This window comes from Mycteria americana, chromosome 8, assembly GCF_035582795.1.
Source record: "Mycteria americana isolate JAX WOST 10 ecotype Jacksonville Zoo and Gardens chromosome 8, USCA_MyAme_1.0, whole genome shotgun sequence".
Lineage (NCBI taxonomy): Eukaryota > Metazoa > Chordata > Aves > Ciconiiformes > Ciconiidae > Mycteria > Mycteria americana.
In genome coordinates this window covers 13,111,822-13,130,540 of record NC_134372.1, presented here as the reverse complement: position 1 = coordinate 13,130,540, position 18,719 = coordinate 13,111,822, and the positions used below count along the sequence as shown (strand labels likewise).

The 18,719-nt window shown below is 53.0% G+C and overlaps 1 protein-coding gene across 1 annotated transcript; it reads left to right on the top strand.

Annotated features, from left to right (window-relative positions):
• Positions 1–449: 449 nt before the first annotated feature.
• On the top strand, positions 450–17,991 carry SH3TC2 (SH3 domain and tetratricopeptide repeats 2). Its single transcript, XM_075509746.1, has 19 exons — positions 450–463; positions 1,730–1,875; positions 2,842–2,961; positions 4,138–4,242; positions 4,506–4,633; positions 5,612–5,717; positions 6,074–6,217; positions 6,344–6,545; positions 7,201–7,274; positions 8,080–8,275; positions 9,307–9,443; positions 10,424–10,465; positions 10,569–12,272; positions 12,388–12,568; positions 14,086–14,236; positions 15,761–15,883; positions 16,445–16,595; positions 17,241–17,437; positions 17,800–17,991. Exons 1-19 carry the CDS (start codon positions 450–452, stop codon positions 17,989–17,991), a joined length of 4,113 nt encoding a protein of 1,370 aa, XP_075365861.1.
• Positions 17,992–18,719: the final 728 nt, after the last annotated feature.

The window sequence follows — 18,719 nt, the reverse complement described above, 5'->3', positions numbered from 1 at the left end:
GCTGAGCTGGAAGACAGGGACGGGGAGCAGAATGGAGCCCCCACAATCCAAGGGGAAATGGTTCGCGACCTGCTACACCACTTAGACACGCAGAAGTCTATGGGGCCGGATGGGATCCACCCAAGGGTACTGAGGGAGCGGTGGAAGTGCTCACCAAGCCGCTTTCAATCCTTTACCAGTCCTGGCTAAGCAGGGAGGTCCAGTTGACGGGAGGTTAGCAACTGTGACGCCCATCTACAGGAAGGGCCAGAAGGCAGATCTGGGGAACTACAGGCCTGTCAGCCTGACCTCAGTGCCAGGGAAGGTTATGGAGCAGATCATCTTGAGTGCCATCACGCGGCACGTACAGGACAACCAGGTGGTCAGGCCCAGTCAGCAAGGGCTTATGAAAGGCAGGTCCTGCTTGGCTAACCTGATCTCCTTCTACGACAAGTTCACCCGCTTAGTGGATGAGGGAAAGGCTGTGGATGTTGCCTACCTGCACTTCAGTAAAGCCTTTGACAGCGTTTCCCACAGCATTCTCCTGGAGAAACTGCCTGCGCATGGCTTGGACGGGTGTACGCTTCACTGGGTAAAGAACTGGCTGGGTGGCCAGGCCCAAAGAGTGGTGGTGAATGGAGTTAAATCCAGTTGGTGGCCGGTCACAAGTGGTGTTCCCCAGGGCTCAGTACTGGGGCCAGTTCTGTTTAATATCTTTATCGATGATCTGGACGAGGGGATTGAGTGTGCCCTCACTCAGTTTGCAGATGACAACAAGTTGGGTGGGAATGTCGATCTGCTGGAGGGTAGGAAGGCTCTGCAGAGGGACCTGGACAGGCTGGATCGATGGGCCAAGGTCAATTGTATGAGGTTTAACAAGGCTAAGTGCAAGGTCCTGCACTTGGGTCACAGCAACCCCATGCAACGCTACAGGCTTGGGGAAGAGTGGCTGGAAAGCTGCCAGGCAGAGAAGGGCCTGGGGGTGTTGGTCGATAGCTGGCTGAATATGAGCCAGCAGTGTGCCCAGGTGGCCAAGAAAGCCAATGGCATCCTGGCTTGTATCAAAAATAGTGTGGCCAGCAGGACTAGGGAAGTGATCGTGTCCCTGTACTCGGCACTGGTGAGGCCGCACCTCGAATACTGTGTTCAGTTTTGGGCCCCCCACTACAAGAGAGACATTGAGGGGCTGGAGCGTGTCCAGAGAAGGGCAACGAAGCTGGTGAAGGGTCTGGAGCAGAAGTCTTATGAGGAGTGGCTGAGGGAACTGGAGTTGTTTAGCCTGGAGAAAAGGAGGCTGAGGGGAGACCTTATTGCCCTCTACAACTACCTGAAAGGAGGTTGTAGAGAGGTGGGGGTCGGTCTCTTCTCCCAAGTAACTAGCGATGGGACGAGAGGAAATGGCCTCAAGTTGCGCCAGGGGAGGTTTAGATTGGATATTAGGAAAAGTTTCTTTACTGAAAGGGTGGTCAAGCATTGGAACAGGCTGCCCAGGGAAGTGGTAGAGTCACCATCCCTGGAGGTATTTAGAAGATGTGTAGATGTAGCACTTAGGAACATGGTGTAGTGGTGGACTTGGTAGTGTCAGGTTTACGGTTGGACTTGATGATTTTAAAGGTCTTTTCCAACCTAAATGATTCCATGATTCTAACCCAAACCATTCTCTGACTCTGTGCCCATCGCCCCCGCCTCGCCGGCAGACAGTGCCCAGTCAAAAGACGCATTGTGCATTGTGGCTGGGGCTGGGGCCGAGCCGCGGTGCCGGCCGGGCAGCGAGCGGCGTGCTCACCCCTGCCAGCGCAGCGGCAGCCTGCCGGCTCGGGGCTGGCGGTGTTGCTGGACACATGGGCTGCTGCTTGGGGACCCCCTGGCACCAGGACCTGTCCCTGGGGTGCACAGGTAAGCTGTCCATGGGGATGCCATGGCCCTGCTCTGTCCGAGCGGGGCTGTTAGACCTGTGGCTGCAGAGCTCACCCCGCTTCCGGGGCTGCTGGGGAGACTCTGGCGCTGAGCAGTGGCTGCCTTTGGCTGCTTGCCTGCCCTTCCCGGAATGGCCACCAGTGTCCCCTCCTCATGCTGGGCACTTGCTGTGTCACTAGATTTGGGTGCGTGGGGAATAAGGCAAGGCATTTTGACCAGGGAGGGGAGACAATGACTCAGGGGTTGGTTTATTCCCATGCTGTTGGCTTTTCGGGAGCCCCCTTGGCACCCTTGTCCTGCTGCCACTGCTGCCCAGGAGCACCCCAAGTATCACAAGGCTTGCAGAGCCCATGCGATGCCACCAGCCCCCAAGGAGCGATTCCCGTACCAGCGTGCCCAAATGAGCTAACGGGGCTGTGCTAATGGAAGGGAGGAGGGAGGTGGCTCAGGGCCAGCGGCTGTGGCCACGTGTCCACCAGGAGAGCCAGTGCCAGTGGGTGCCGCGAGCGCCTCAGCTCCGGCTGCCAGGAGCACAGCACCGAGCGCCGGGACCTGCGCTTGGCTCCGGGCTGGGGCTGTTTCCTGCCCACCGTTACAAAATACTTCAGCACTGGGGAGGTAAATGAGTCACTGGCACGACTGGGAACGACTCCCCACCAGCAGTTTCAATTGGTCTCTTGAAAAAGCTCCCAGTTCCCTTTCTGAGCCTGGCCCAAACAAAAATAAACACTGAATCAGTGAGTGCTGTGGGGAGCAAACCCATTTCTCCTCTCGCCTGAGCGAGCCCTGGCCCCTGCCTGGCTCTGCGGCGACCCACCAGCATGCTTTGTCATGCTGCTGGCAGAGGTGGCATGAGCAGCGTCCGACCTGCCACCTCCTTCGGCACAGCGTACGGAGATCCCTCGGGGAGTTTGAACGCCTCTCCCCAGCACCCGTCTTCCCCAGGTGAAGAGTGTGACTCCTGCTGCCCCCGCTCACCTGTGCTCCTGCCCCGCTGGGACCAACTGCAGCGCACCACAGCCGAGCACCGGGGAAAATGGTGGCGGGAGAAGACCATGGCATCAGGTACCTGCGGAAGGGGGACCCAGCCGCTGCCCACCGGGCCCTGCCGAACCCAGCGAAGCCCGCCAGGGTCTGCTGGGGTGCAGGGAGGAGAGGAAGGGAGGGAAGAGTGAAGCAACTGGCAGGCAAGCCCAGCCCAGGCAAGAACCGGCTCGGGTTTAGCTCTGCCTCTGGCTTGTTTCGCTTCCCCGTCTCTGTTTCCCCCATGTGTGGAAGGGGACAGAGTTGGTGGATGTAGTCCTTTGTTAAGCGTGTTCAAATCAGCTGTTGAGAAATGTAGAGCCTTTTCTTTCAATGAAAAGCTCATTCATTACATGTCCAGCCTTGGGCCATTCTTTTCTACTGCTAACTATAGATAAGGATTAAAATTCTGCGTGCAAATAACAGTTTATTTGACTGACTAGCAAAGCTGGCTCAATAAAAAGAACTGTAGAGTATAGTTATGGTCGCAGAAGTGACTTACAAAAGCCGCTGCACGTTCCAGCTCCAGATCTCTGGGTACATGTTTGTCTTACAAGTCCAATCTGATTACTGACAAAAATTGGTTTTTAATCTTGTTATCCCTCCACAGCCAATACAGCTGTGGAAAAGCAAGCTGGATTTTTTATGTGCCTCAGCCTTCATTAACATAATTACCAGCTAAAGTTTCAGTTCCCGAATCCTTTATGGCAATAGTTGATGATGTGTGAAGCGGAGAGAATGCAGCTTGGATTTCAGATACCGACCAGAGCAGGCAGGGGAGAAAATCTCATTTTGACTGTCAATTTGATGAGCAAAGAGTTTTGCAAGCCCTTGGCTCTCCTGTGCTGGGGAAGTGCTCTTGCTCTGAGGTCTCTTCCAAAAACATCTCTGTGTCACGGCGTCATCCTTCTACCAGATCTGCTCAGTGAGGGTCTGTCCCAAGAGCAAGGGGGGAAAGTCCCCTCACTTCAAAGCCACTCCTGCACCAGAAAGAAGGCAGTCATCAAGGGTATCATGTAGTTAGGACACATCAGTCCTGTGGATCTTGCCTCCACCCTTGAGCATGATTTTAGGGTGATACCAGATTCACGCAATCCCCAGCCAGATCTGCAGTGCAACCCATGGACTTTGCTTTCAGGTAGCATGGTTAGGCAGAATATCATACACCTCTGCCACAAAATTTGACAGCAGCTCTTCTGTGTCCCCTCTCCTTGCTAGGTAAGGCTGGGGCATCACAGCCAAGCGACCCCACTACCGAGACAGCAGAAGGCTTGCCAGACCCCTCCTCAGTGCGGCTGGCTGTCGGGGAGAGCTTTCCACCAGGTAAGATGCTGCCTTTGGCATCACCCAGATTTCCAGTAGTTGAACGTAGCAAGGCCTGGCACTGCAGCTAACCAACCCCCGTCATCTCTTGAGTTTCTCATCTCTGTTTCTGAAGGGGGATGATGGGCTGGGTTTGTGTTGTTTGAGCATCGCAACCAGGCGAGGGCTGGAGGCACTGATGGGGCTGGCTGCAGAGAGGCAGTGTGGCGGAGGCAGCTCCGTGTGGCATGGAGCTCCTTAACCTTGCACATTTCCTTTTCAAGAGATTTCGCTCTTCTTCTCCATTGAGAGCCGCTCCTCCCAGTGCCTCAATTCCCAGCTCCAGGAAGCAGCCAGAAAGAAGCTGTGGGCCCTGGAGAGTGATGACAGAGACGTCTGTGCCCTGTTCAAGGTAGGAGCCCCAGCCCGGCAGGGCAGAGCTTGTGCTGGGAGGCTCTTGGAGTGATGGGATGTGTGATGAGACACCAAACCCAGCCAAGAAAGAGAAGTCCCTCCAAGGCCGCTGCAGGGTGTGTTCCTGCACATGGGGACTCTGTAGGGGACTGGAATGATGGGGGAAATGAACTGGTAACAGGTGAGAGGCAGATGCAAAGCTGAGCCTCATGTCAGTAGCCTCATATTGGAGGCTCTGAGCTGCCTGAGGGATCATGCTGATAGCCCTGGGATGAGTCTAAATAGCCGGCATTTCACAGGGCTGGGATCACCAAAGCTGTGTGCCAGACTCAGGTTCCCAGTGGAGATGGCATCTCTGGACATGCACAGGGGTTCTCAGAGTATTGGGCTTCATATAGAAAAATCACCACAGGTATAGGAGACGTTTTCTGGGCTGAACTCTCCTTCCCTGCTGATTTTTAAGGCCCTGGCCCCTCAGGGCTCCCTGCAGAGCTTCCCAAAAGACCTGGAACAGTGCAGACATACTAGTGCCAGCAATAGTGAAAGGAGAACTTCTCCCTCGAGGCACAGTTACTGCTTTCAGCCTCAGAGCTGCAGTTTGGAAGCTGTGCCTGTCCTGACTGAACATTAACCCTCCCGTGGTATGGTTCAGATGTCTGGGTTTCAAAAAGCACAGTGGTTCTGGTGTGTGCCACGGGGGAGAAGATTTGGAGGAGGAGATGTAGCTTCTTTGCCCTCCCACTGCTGCACCATGAGGAGTTGTCACTGCAGGTTCTCCATCCCTCCTGGCTGAAGGACTCAGCTGGCTGGATCACCCTCCCAGGCAACCAACTCGCACAGCTTCAGTCTCAACTGTGCTAATAAATGAGTGCCTAGTCTCATTCCAGGGTCTAATATTATTCCCACACTGACAAAGGAGACACCCTGTCAGAGTCCCAGGACTGTCCCTTAATCTTGCTTTCTCTTCCATGTGTAGGAGCTGTCAGCCAGGCTGGTCTGTATGCAAGCACAGGAGGATCGATTCGTCCTCACCTTCAAAACTCTAGAAGAAGTCTGGAAGTTCTCCACATATCTGACTTTAGGTAATGTTTTCAAGGTGTGGGAGATCTAAACAGACAATGTGAGAAGAATTTCTGGAGAAGGTATTCTTTGACACCAGAAAACCAGTAATGTAACAGAGTGGACAGATAAAGAATATGAATTAGAAGACCTTGGTGTCCATCTAGAGATTTGTGAAACCACTGTCTGGATCCGTGAAAGAGACCCAGGAGGATGCCTTTTGGGTAATGCCTCTATTGCATTTTGGGGATGGAGACAGAATTAGAGGCTGTTGCCTCACAGCATGGTTGCAGATGGAAGGCTGGGAGACATCCAAAGAGCACTTCATCCTGCCCAGTGAAGGAGGGTGCTAACACTGCTTTCCCTCTTGGTTTCTTAGGGTATGTGGGCAGCTGCTTGGAGCAGCTTCTCTTTGACCAGGAGTACTGGCTAAACTGTGCTCTGATGGAGGACACAGAGATCAGAGCTACTGTGGATGAAGATCACTTGGCCACCATATATATGGGTCTGCTACTCCAGGAAGGTGAGAAGGGACTGCATATGTAGGCACTTCCTCAAAAGCATCTCAGCAGGGCTGTGTTGTAGCCCTGTGCTGGGCTATGTCTTGCACTGATGCCATTGACCTGGGCATGACTCTTTCTATCTGCAGGTAACTTTTTTTCCAGAGCAGTGCCTGGTGTCTGGCAGCCAGAGCAGGAGGGAGAGGAAGGCCTGCAGCTCTGCAAGAATGAGCTGATCCATGTGAAGAATGTTGGAGAGGAGTCCAAGTGGGAAGGGATGTCCTTACTGACGGGTCAACGAGGCCTGGTGCCTGTGACAGCTCTACAGCCAATACCTCACCCATTTTACCAGTAAGTAGACTAGCCAATTAATAGTGTTCAGACCAAGATTCTTTCCTGAACCTGATGCGTGAGCTAGCACCAAGCCTGGGGTGAGAAACTGCTCTTGCCTCTGGCAATGGGCAAGAGCTACATAATTTTGTGAGGATATACATTATGCATAAAGACAACCACTGGAACCAATTCAGGTTGTGTTAATGGGACAGAGCAAGGACATACTTCAGATATCACTCTTGTATGATACTGATTTAGGTCATACATGAGATTGTTTGTGATTTACAGGTGAATAACTGGGAGAAAAAGCATAGCCCAAGGCTTAGGTAATGCCAAAGTGGGGCCTCACGCTGGACACCAGGCTGAGCCTCAGAGACACCCGCAGCTCCTCTTGTACGCACACGGTGAAGTCCTCCTTACAGGCTGGCAGAATTATCCTGCTCTTGCCATGTGGTGTGAGGCTGCAGTCGTGAGGTGCAAACTACCTTCCGTGCCCAGTAACACCGTTACAAGGAGTTACTGGACTGGCTGTGCTGGCCATGCTCCGTAGCAGCTCTATCACTCCCAGGGGACAGAACATCTGTCCTGCTTCTGTGAGACCTGGTGGTGGTGGTGGTGGCCTGAGGACAGGACTGCTCAGAGAGGACCAGTGTGGTTCCCCTTTGCCTTTCAGGTGGTTCCTGAAGAATTATGCTGTGAGTTTTGGCATCTCCCAGGAGATCAGTGGGACAACCTCTCAGCCAACTGGTGAGTGATACCTGTGCAACGCAGCTACCCTTCCCAGGGAAGGGCACGGCTCTTGCAAACCTGGGTTTGGCCACAAATGCAGAGGGCCCATTCCTTGTTCTGACAATGACACTCCATTGCAAGGTGCTCTGAGGGAATACTGCATCTTTGAACTCTCTTGAATGGAGAGCAGAGCTTGCAAATTGCATGTACTTAGAAGGGCGATCTGAAGAACACAGAGTACAGAGGGCTGCTGATGGCATCCTTCTGCCACTGGGTTTTTCTATTCTACTGCAATTTTCTCTCTCCTTTAATTCTTTCAGGACTGAAGTTTTAAATAATTAGGCTCCCAGCAGTGTGCACCTGAAACCTGTGCCCACCATTCACCCGTTAGCCCCAGGCCATTCCTGCCCAGACATGAGCACTGTTCAGAGCATGCTGGACATGGGAGGTGACTGCAGGTGTACATTTGGCATCTAATGTGCTGGACATTTGCACTGTTAAAGATTTCACTACTGGCAGAGAGTTGAGACAGTGCAGCTTCTGTGAAGCTCCATGTTTCCAGCCACCTTCCATACTGCAGCTTTCAGAGGTTTCAGTCTTTGGCTGTATGGTGTTTATCCATGCCTCTTGCATATTTTATTATAATCCTCTTCTCAAGCAGAAACTGCAGAGATCTGAGTCTGAGAGCACAGTAAATCTTAGGGGACAGAGAGGCAGCCTTCTCAAGCTGAAATCACGGTCTCTCCTTGCCCAAGTCTTTTCCAGCGAGGAATTTTTAACAGCAGCCTCACACTGAAATGCCCTTGTTGCCTTGCTTTCCCAGTCAGAGGCAGGTGCACGGCCACAGAGGACCACAGAGGAGCAGCATGGGATGAACTGAGTTTCTCCAAAGGAGACAGCATAGAAGTCATTGGCTTCCTCATTCCAGGACTCCCATGGTTTGTGGGCAAATCCCTCAGCAGTGGGAGCATCGGCTTTGTCCCAACCCGATGCATAAATCCTGAGGCTTGTGAACCTCTGTAAGTTTACTGCTACCATCTAGATTAATTTAAACTCATGAGAAAGTGAAGGGACTCCAAGTCCAAACTTAAGGCTATGTGAGGGTCCACAGCAGATAATCTGCTTTGCAAGTCCTTCATAGAGGATCCTGTTGAGGTCTGTCCAGAAGCCTTGGCCAGGCTCTGCTGTGAACAGACTGCAGGAGTCTCCGTCCAGACAAAGCAATCGTATTTCACTTGCCTCACGTGATTCTTGGAGAGGAACAGATCTGGCCCTGGGCTGGACCTGGCTTTATGTTAAGGCAGCCCAGGACATCTGTGTACCAAACAAGCTGGCTTCACAGTTTCACCTAGAAATGTTCTTGTCTGTAGCTTTGTCTGAGGGGCTGTGAGTCTGGCAAGGATGGGGAGAGCGATCACTGCCAAAGAAACCAAGTCCTGCATTGCTTCCTTCTGCCCCTTTGCTTTCTGTGCAATGTCAGGGCAGAATGACCACTGGCACAGTTCCTCACTGAGCAGAATTAAACACCTTCCCAAGGACACAGACAAGAGTTATCTGGGGAGGGAAGAGACACAACCCTGCTCTGATGACCCAGGCAGTTGTCTTTGTTGGTGGCTTAAAGACATAGCTCTGGTTCAATACCCATCCAAAAAGGCTTCTCCTCCAAGATTGTGTGTGGAAGGACGGGGTCTTAACCGGTTGCTAGGTCTGTTGATCTTTCCTGGGTCAGGCTCACTCAAGGTAAATCTTAGGCACTTTTCTCTGACACTACAGAGAACAGAGAGGAGATCAGATGATGCTCTGGCCTCAGAAAGGGCTTCTGGAGAAAAAAAAGACCAATAGGTCCCTCCCTCTGGCACCCATCGGTTCCTCCATGGAGAAGCTGGATCTGAGAGCCCTGATGGGGAAGGTGTCTAGACTCTGCAGCAGAGTTTTTCTGGTGGGAGGAAGAGGAGGGATGGGAAAGCCCATCTCCATCCCACAGCACAGCTGTAGTGTCAGGGGATGGGGAGACACTGACTGTTTTCCCCTGATGTCTGCCTCAACCTAGGGAAAAGGGCTTGGTGTTTCTGAGCGAAGAAGAAAAATCCACCCTCCTGCGCATGCCCTGCAATGGTGGTGAGCAGCACTTCACCACGCTCCTCGGTGACCTGGCACGCACTGACATCACCTCTGTGTACCGGCTGGGTGAGTTTCCCCTCTCCTTATGTGCCCAGCCCCGTGGCTCCCCATGGAGACCAATGCTGGGCAGTGTCTAGAGAGCTCCTTGCTCAGGGCTTTGCAGGGGAGACAACTGCTGTGGTTGAGACAGCCTCCAAGCACTCTGCTCAGCCTGGTTGTGGAGGCTGTAGATACCCTCAAGAGCTGGGCCTTGCCACACTGCAGTTTGCAGGGATCTTCTCTGCTTCCAGGACAGCTCCTCAGCTGTGGTTCACCCTGGCAGATGCTGCTCTCAACTGATCCTGGCTGTAGGTCCCTGCCTACAGCAGGTCGCCTGCTTCTATCTGACCTTTGGGTGTATATTGAGGATGCACAGCTAAAGTGGCAGGTGACATCGTCTCCGTGCTCACAGCAGGAGCCAGGAGGTCAGGGTTCCTGGGTGCTCTTCTCAGTTTCTGTACGCTCACTGTGTGGCTTTTGGACCACAGCTAATTTTTTGGTCTCTGTTTCTTGCCTTCTCACTACCTAGAAGCACAATGCAGCCATGCAGGGCTGAGCCTGGGATCCCCTGGGGTTCAGGGGACCTCCCAGACCAGCCAGCTCAGGTGCAATGAGCCCAGTGTAGAGCCTGTCAGAGATACACACATATCTGAAACCTCTGAACAGACACAACAAGGCTCTTAAGAGAGACAGAGCTGATAAAACTCTACCTGTGAAAAATAAGACCTGCTTGTTCCCAGGTAACTATAATGTTACTGGTGCTCACCCCACCACAAGCTAAAAGCTGTTCTCCATGGTCTTACACAGAGCCAAGCCCCAGCAGGCAGTGGGGTTCAAACTGCAGCTGCATGTGGTGTCTGTGGCCAGAAGTGAGCCTGCTCTCCCACATATAGGTCTGGGGTTTAGCAGAGCAGCAGGAGATCTCTATAAGGTTTGAGCACTATGTCTGCACATTAACACTGACAAAGGCTTTGGGCTTTTTGTTTTCTGTTTGCCTCTTTGTATAGATGGTTTTGAACCTACAGCCATGTTCCCAAAAGTGCCATCAGGTGAGTATGTGGAGGGGACAGAATGGGATGCTTTCATGATGACTTCTGAGGGTGAATTTTGACATGGGGAAACATCCCACTATGTTTTGCCTGTCCCTTCCAGAGGCTGTTCTCCATGGCTGTAAAGATATCCAGCTGCTCCAGTCCTGGGAGGAAATAAATGGCTTGGCTACGACTAGCACCTCCGAACTGTCTAGCCCAGAGAGTGAATCAGCCCCTGCTACGTTGGAAGATGTTCTCCTGGAGAAGCTGGATGATTTTGATGATCCCAAGTTCTTTATTGACCTGAATGCTGGACACATGGAAGATGCTGATGTCTTTAACCCCATATTGACCTTCCTTAACCAAGACAGTTACGTGCCCAGTTTTCAAAGCCTCTATGATCTCAGTTTTTCCTTTCTCAACTCCACTTTTTATGGTTTCTCTGATGAAGATGAACTGGTCTTGTACCTTGAGACATCCAGGAACTGGGCCAAGAGGACTCATTCAGTTTGGGCTCATGTCAGGCTCTGTTTCCTCTTGGGTAAGCTCTGCATCAAAAAGGTCAAGTTCTCCCAGGCTCGAGTCTACTTTGAGGAAGCCATGAGCATCCTGGACACGGGTTTTGGGGACCTGTCCCTGCTGACTGCATTGCATGTGAACCTTGCCTCCATTTATTTGAAACAGAACATGAAGCACAAGTTCTCCTCCCTGCTGGGAAAAACAGTGGCCTTGCTTGTCTGCTTGCCTGGCCGCTCTTTCAGCTCTGAGAATGAGCTGGAAGTCATGATGTACGTCCTGAGGGAAGCCATTGCTGTGGGTAATGCTCCCTTGGAAGCACGGGTCTGCTTCCTTATTGTCAAGCTCTTCCTACAACTGGGCAAAAATGATGAAGTGCTGCCCTTTACTGAGCATCTTCAATGTCTCACCACCACTTTACTCAGCCCAGACACTAGTTCTGTGGCACTGGATGCCACCCCCATCTTGAGCTACCTGTATGACAAGAAGTACTTGCCAAATATGGCACTGGCCTCTGCCAGGTTGTTTGTTCCCAGTGGCATCAAGGGGGCACCGACACCCATTTGGAGAGCTGGCTTCATCCTCCAAAATACTTCCAAACTCCTGGGAAGCCAACGGGAGAGGAGCAGCATCCCAGCACTGGCTTGTTTCTATCTCAAGCAAGCACTGCATTTCTCCTGCGAGAGCAGAGCTGTGCCCATCCAGAGGACGCTGTGTGCCATCTTGTCCAGGATGTACCTCCAGCATGGTGTGTTGGACGGGGCGGTTTGTTATGCAGCCACGGCCGTAACCCTCAGCAGACTGATGGGCGAGGAGGAGGCTTTTGAGTCTTCCCTCTCTTTGGGGTGGATGTATCTCCTGAACAGCCAGCCAGGCTCAGCTGCAGACATCATGTGGCAGCTCTTGCGCTCTCTGCACGGGACAGACAGCGTGACTCAGGGGGGAGCCGTGCACAATCTCCTGGCCATTGCCCTCAAAGGAGAAGGGCAGGTGCAAAAGGCTGCAGAGAACTACCTCCGGGCCCTGCACAAAGCCAAGGAGACTGGGAACAGGAGGAACCAGGCTATCGCCCTGGCTAACCTGGGGCAGCTGAGCCTCTCACATGGGGCGAGCCAGCTGTCTGAGCTCTACCTGCTCCAGTCGGCTCAGCTCTACGCTGAGCTCCAGGGCAGCGAAGACCTGGAGATGGAGTTGGTGCGGGTGCTGCTGTGGCTAGCGCAGGCCATGGTAAACAGGCAGAGGATGGAAGACGGCAAACTCTGTTATGAACTGGCATTGGTTTTTGCCCTGAAGTGGCGTAACGTGAGGAGTGAGTACAGCTTTGCTGGCGGGAACCAAGGCAGTGTTCACCTCTGTGCAGCACCCTGTCAGGTCCCTAATGCAGGTCCCTGACCTGTCCTTTTCCCTTCCCCTGTACCATGCAGGTCAGCTTCACATCACTGAGTCTCTCTGCCATTTCTACAGCAGAGTGTCCCCCAACCTCCAGGCCTGCATTACCTACCATGAGCACTGGGTATCTTTGGCACAACAGCTCCGGGACAGAGAAATGGAAGGCAATGTCCGTCAGACCCTCAGCCAGCTCTACCAGGCTTTGGGCACATCCAAGTAAGTCCTGTCTGCGTGTAGATGCTGTTAGAGTGGGGTCCCTGCTCACCCAAAGCAAGAGCAGTGGCTTTCCTGGGGTGTCCCTGGGGAGAGGTGGGGAAGGTGTGTGGCAGCTCTAGCTGCCCCACAGGCAGGCTGCAGGTTAGTGAGCTGCTGAGATTTGTGAGCTGTCACTGTGCGGTGAAGAGGGGAACAGTTCAATGTCAACCAGAGCACCACGACAGACAGCCGGGCAAATGCTGGGCTGTTAGCTGGGACAGAACTGGGGTATGGCCAAACACAGTTTTGCAGAGAGACATCTAGCCTTGATCAAAGGGGACCCAGTGACAGGGAATTCATCACTTCCTTTGGAGGCTTATTCTGGTGATTAATCACCATTCACCAGTAAAAATAGGTTCCTTATCTGTTATTTGAATAAGTCTGGCTTCAGCCTCCAGCCGCTGAGTCTGCCCTTTCTATCTCTGCTGGAATATTTTCCCCAGGGAGGTACTTAAGACCCTGTATCAGCTCACCTTTCAATCTCCTGCTTGACACATGCAGGTGACTGATTAGATTAGGCAGGAGGGGAGAGAAAGAGATCTGGACAGACCACAGACTTTCTTCAGTCTTTGAATGCAAACATGTCAAATAGTGGAGAGCTAGCTCCCATGTCCCAGAAGGACAAATGGGCAGGGGCTGTCATTAACTTGGATGTTAACCTTCCCATGCTAGGTCACAGTGAGTTCAGAGGGAAGGAATTTAGGAAGCAGACTCCTGTCATGTGGACAGTGCTATTTAAGATCACAAAGCACCCCATTCCCTGGACTCGAAGGATAGCTGGAGCCCAGTTGCCAGCAGGCGAGACACCAAGCAAACAAACATGCCCTGGGCACTGCCTGGCACTCCCTTTGCCACAGCTGCCTTCTGCAGGCAGCGTGTCCAACCCACTGGCTTGTCCTGCTGCTTGTCCCTTTGTCCTCTAGTGACCAGGGGCTTGAAAAAGAGCTATAAGGTTTTGCATGTGTGGCCACAGATCTGCCTCTTTGGCTGCACCGGGGGACGAACAATAGACAGAGATACGGTTTTAGTTGCCAGGTGCTGTCTGGAAAATGAAGGTGCAAGCACTCCCTGCCTATGCTCTCATGTGTAGCTGGGAGTGACTTTGGGGCTTAGTGTAGGGGGGCAAATAGGGTTTGCAGATGACCTGGACAAAACCTTCTTCATCAGCTGAAACGAGCAGGGGTGGGGAGCAGCCCCTTTGGGAGCGGGTTGCCTTGGGGCTGTGCTGAGCATTGGGGTCCCAGGCTGGTCGAAGGTTGCCAGATGATACACACATGTGCACTAAAGTATGGAGACTTCCACGATTTTACCAGGACACATTGCTCAGATCTGCGGCTGTCCATTTGTCTCTAACCTTTGGCAACTGTAGGAGGAGAAGACAGGATTGCCAATGGGGAGGTGTTGTGGTAGCTTTGCAGCTGATTGCTGGGGGTGTCCTGTGATTCCTCTGTAACAGCTTTTGCCTGTTACCATCACAGGACTTTGAGACAGTCCCTGGACTGCACCAAACAGAGTCTAAGGATCTTCATTGACCTCGAGGAGACTGTGAAAGCAGCAGAGGCCTGGCTGCAGGCAGGAAGGCTCTACTATCTTATGCAGGAAGATGAGCTGGTGGAAATGTACTTTCAGGTATGGAGGAGGTGGCTGGAGTAGTCCCATTCTCACCCTGGCTAGCTGCATTCCCATCACAGCTGTGTGGTTTGGTAGAAGCCTTTTGGGGCTGGAAGACCTGGAAGGGACAGTTCTTATGAGCAGTGTAAACCTGCTGCTGGAAGGAGGACCTGTTGCCTTACACTCATGCACTATCTGGCACTAAATTTCCTATCTTTCCTTCCATACACTGGGTTTAGAGGATTCTTGGGTGAAAGTAAGTGAATTTATTGAGTAAGAAAGTGATGTAGGAGTGCCAAAGGAAGCTGGAGGTGCCAGGTGACTGGTTCCCATTGAGATACACATAGATAAGGGGTAAGGTGCCAGGGAAATGCTTGGAGACTTCTTGGAGTAGAAGACTACTGGCTTCTTTCCATCTCTAGCATTATTGTATCAGCTGAGCTGCAAAGAGGAAGAGCAGCTCATAAAATCTTAGGGCTCCCTCATTCAGATAGCAGCTTCCATTAAAAGATGGGAAATCCTTTCACGTGCCCAGAGTAAGCAGAGCAGAAGGCTGGTTGGGTCTGTTGGGGTTGCACTGAGCTGGGGTATCCAGCAAAGCACGACCCTGGACACATGTAGAGGATGTTTTGGGTCCTCACTCTGTTACCCCAGAAGCGCTTCTGAGCTAGTGGGGCTGGGTGACTGAGGTACGCGGTGGTGGGAACAAGGAGAGAAGCCTTTCCCATCAGCCACACCAGCCTCACCTAAATCAGGCTGGTAAAGGCACGGAGTTACTGGTACTGGGTGGCTGCTCAGTGACCCGGGTGAAATGAATAGGTGGCTTTGGCATCAACATGTTTCCTAGTGCTCACAAGGGAGACCTGAGGCCCATAACAAAAAGCCACCATTGCCTCCCTGGCTTATGGTTTCAGCAGGGAGGCAGGGACTAAAGGAGGGGTGACTTCCCATTAAGAAGGGACAGTCAACATCAGATCTCAGCAGGGCATGTCGGAGTCCCTGAGGGGCCCCTTCCCAGGCAAGATCACTGACAATGATAAATTGTCATGGTGTAAGGAACAACATGTTCTGGCTGGAAGGTGGCACCAGGGCCAAGTGCATAACTGGCACAAATAACTGTTCTTCCCAGAAGTTAGCATACCTGCCCTCCCTCCTGCTGGCTCTGCCCTTTCTCTGTATAAGCTGTCTGTTCCCCTTGTCAATCTTCACGTTGGCTCCATCGCACCAATGACAGACCAGGGCCAGGACAGCTGCTGGCTGCACTGTCCTGACTCTAAATCCTGATGCCGTTGGATATCCCAGCTGATCAGTCTGGCACACTGGCCCTGCACAGGGATGGGTTATCTGGTTCCTGGCTCCACCCTTACACACATCACTTGCAAATGCAGCACAACAGTCCCACACACCTGCTGGCCAACCTGTGTCCATACTGTTTGGAGCACTGTGGCTCACGTTTACGATGACTTGGTTTTATTTAATCGCACCAATGTCTATGTGCAAATTTCTCTTTCCAAGTCTCACTCCAGTTCCTTTTCCTTCTAGGCAGCCATTCAGACTGCTCTGAAATCTGAGAACTTCTCCTTGGCCATGGATCTGTATGAAAAAGCCGGCGATACCTTTTTTAATGGCAGCCGAAACAGAGATCGAGCGGTGGAGTTTTATAGGGTACTGATCCCTCTGAGCATTTCTGTCCTTGTGTCCCCACAAAGCGATGGCTGTGGGGAGCTTCGCTACAGGGCTGGCTGCAGCACTGCATGGCCAGGCTGGAGGGATGAAGGGTGGAGAGAGATGGGGTGGTTCTGAGTGTGCCAGAGTGCAAACATTGCTGCAGGGGGGAAGCCTGGAGCACAGACATATTTTGCAATGGCTGCAGCTCACCCCAGAGATCATTTGGGAGGTGGAAACAGGGTCCTTACATTACAGATCCTGGCAGTGTTAGGTGTGAGCTGGTCACTCCTGGGGACATGGTCAGAGTCAGAATTTCAGGCACCTAAGGAAGGGCAGAGACATGAGTCTCAGATTTTTAGAACCATGCTCTGGGATATGAAACTCATTTTCAAGGGAAAGAAGGGGCTAGAACCTGAACCTTCAGCACTTAACCACCCCATCATCTGCCTGCCATGCCGAGCGCTTTGTCCACCTCCTGCTGCTCTATCACCCCTCTGTGGGCAGTGCTGTACCGATACCTCCAGGAACAGCCTGGACTCACTGTTCTCCCCCCTTCAGGGAGGTGCTGTGCCCTTGGCCAGGAAACTAAAGGCCATTACGACAGAGCTACGGCTATTCAATAAGCTGGCAGAGCTGCAGATTGGGCTGCAAGGCTACGAGAAGGCGCTGGAGTTTGCCACGCTGGCAGCCAGGCTGAGCATCAGGGTCGGTGAGTGATGCACACCTGCAGGGTACGGGAGTTACTGGCTCCTGCGGAGGGGGTTGCCTTTCTGGGTGAGAGCTGTGTGCATGTGAAAGGGGGATCTCCTGCTTTCATAAGACCTCTGAACGTTTTCTCATGCTAAGGGGTAACATCTTTTTAAGGCCACTTCCTTTTTTAAGCTGCATGACAGCCACATGGGAGAGCTCTGTCACGGAGGTGGTGGGACTGGCTGACCGGAGCGTTGTTGCTACACCGGAGCACGGGAAGTCTGATGAAGGCACAGGACTGAACAGTTCCTCCCTGCCCTGGCTCTTCTGATAAACTCATCCCTTCCCATTACAGAAATAGTTTGAATGGGCAAAATGCCAGCATAAATGTCTGAGATGGAACCAGTCTTGTAATAGCCCTTTCCAGCACCCGAGAAATCCCCTGGTTGAATGATATACTCCCTGGGCGATCTGTCCAGCCTTGGTATCAGCAACCCTGCCCATGGCTCTGTTTTCTCTGGACCACCTTCAAACCCAGTGTCTCCTTACGAAGACATCCGTGCCCCCAGGCTGTTGAGCAAATGCATCCCCGAGGGAGCGGCTCAGCATGCTGGGCTGGGGATGTATTGCGAGCATGCTGACTGTATCAGCAACTCTTTTCCAGGAGACCAATTGCAAGAGCTGGTTGCATTCCACCGCCTGGCTACAGTCTACTATTTTCTGCATATGTATGAGATGGCAGAAGATTGCTACCTGAAGACGCTTGCCTTGCGTCCCCCCTTGCTGCAGTGCTCTGGAGAGGCCCTGTACTACTCCAAGGTGTATTGCCACCTTGGCAACCTGACCCTGCACAAACTGAAGGTAGGAAACCTCCTTCCATGACACTGTGTTGAGCACTCTGGTCTTGATGGAGAGCTGGAGGCGGAGTATCACATCCGCTGGCAGAGCAGCCACACATGTAGACGGCTGCATCCTGTGACTCTCCATCCTACCTGCAACTTTAGAATAAATGTGCACAATGCTGGCACAACCAGGTTTTGAAGGGGGAAAAGCAATTTGGAAAGAAGTGCTGGCACTTAGCTGCAACTATGTAGAGCTCATTTCAAAGAAGTCAGGCGTCGCTGGGTTCTGCCTGGAACCACTGGCCTCTGCTCCAGCTCCCTTATACTCTGTGACCTTCAGCTAAACCACTTCCTAATGCCTGCCCTGTCTTTTACGGTTAGGATGAACAGGATGCAGCAGCCTACTTCCTCCTGGCCCTCGCCGCAGCGACTGAGCTGGGAGACCAGGAGTTGCAAGGCCTCATTCACGCCAAGCTGGGTGACATCCCTGGTGCCCTGTCGGGGCCCGAGGGCACGCCGGGCTGTGCCACATACCGGCCCAGGTGGCTGAGCGAAGGTGGCCATGTCGTCTGACCGATCCGCCACCCTGGGGACTCCAGTGCGAGCCATCAAGCAGCATCATGCCGTGCCGCTGGCACGGGTCCATGTGCTCTCCAGAACAACCAGCCCAGGAGAGGTCCTGCACTGCATCCTAAGGAGCTGGCAGCGTTTGGTCTTCTTGTTCCTGATGGCCAAGGGACCAAGCACTTGGGACCCTGCCCTCATTTTTTGGGAGCAGGGCTGTTCACCGCAGCCCAGGCGGCACATTGAGGCTGGACATCTGGGCAGGATGAGGCCCTGGCAGCAGTGCTGGAGCATGTGGTGCAGCGGGGCTGAGCAACAGGTGCCATTTCGGGACTGCAGCTGCCCTGCGCGGGACAGGGACAGGAGACTGCTACCATGTGCCTGCCTGTCCCCCCCCAGCTGCCTCACACACCTCAGGTCCCATGAGGCAGCTCACCCTGACCCAAATGTGTTTTAATTTGAATAGCAGCTCCTTTATTTATTCCTGACTGGTTTCTGTCCTGTCTGCTCTGCAGAGGTCTGGGACCCATACCTCTGCAGAGCCCAGGGCCTCTTTGGTACAAAGCACCACCAAAGCTTTTGGCAGTGAGAGGCAGAATTAGGGAAAGGAGGAGAAATGAAAGGGGCTGGTCAAGCCTTGCCTGGGGATGAGCCCCGTATGCAGGTGGGCAGCTGCTCAGGGGGGAGGCAGAGCCCACCCTCACCCCAGCCCTGCCGTTCAGCCTCAGCTCTGGCGC

Bases quoted from the DNA above. Each gene is read 5' to 3' on its own strand.
- SH3TC2 (XM_075509746.1), top strand. The intron at 6,546-7,200 runs GTAAGTAGACTA...TTTGCCTTTCAG, and splicing joins ATACCTCACCCATTTTACCA to GTGGTTCCTGAAGAATTATG. The intron at 16,596-17,240 runs GTGAGTGATGCA...ACTCTTTTCCAG, and splicing joins CAGGCTGAGCATCAGGGTCG to GAGACCAATTGCAAGAGCTG.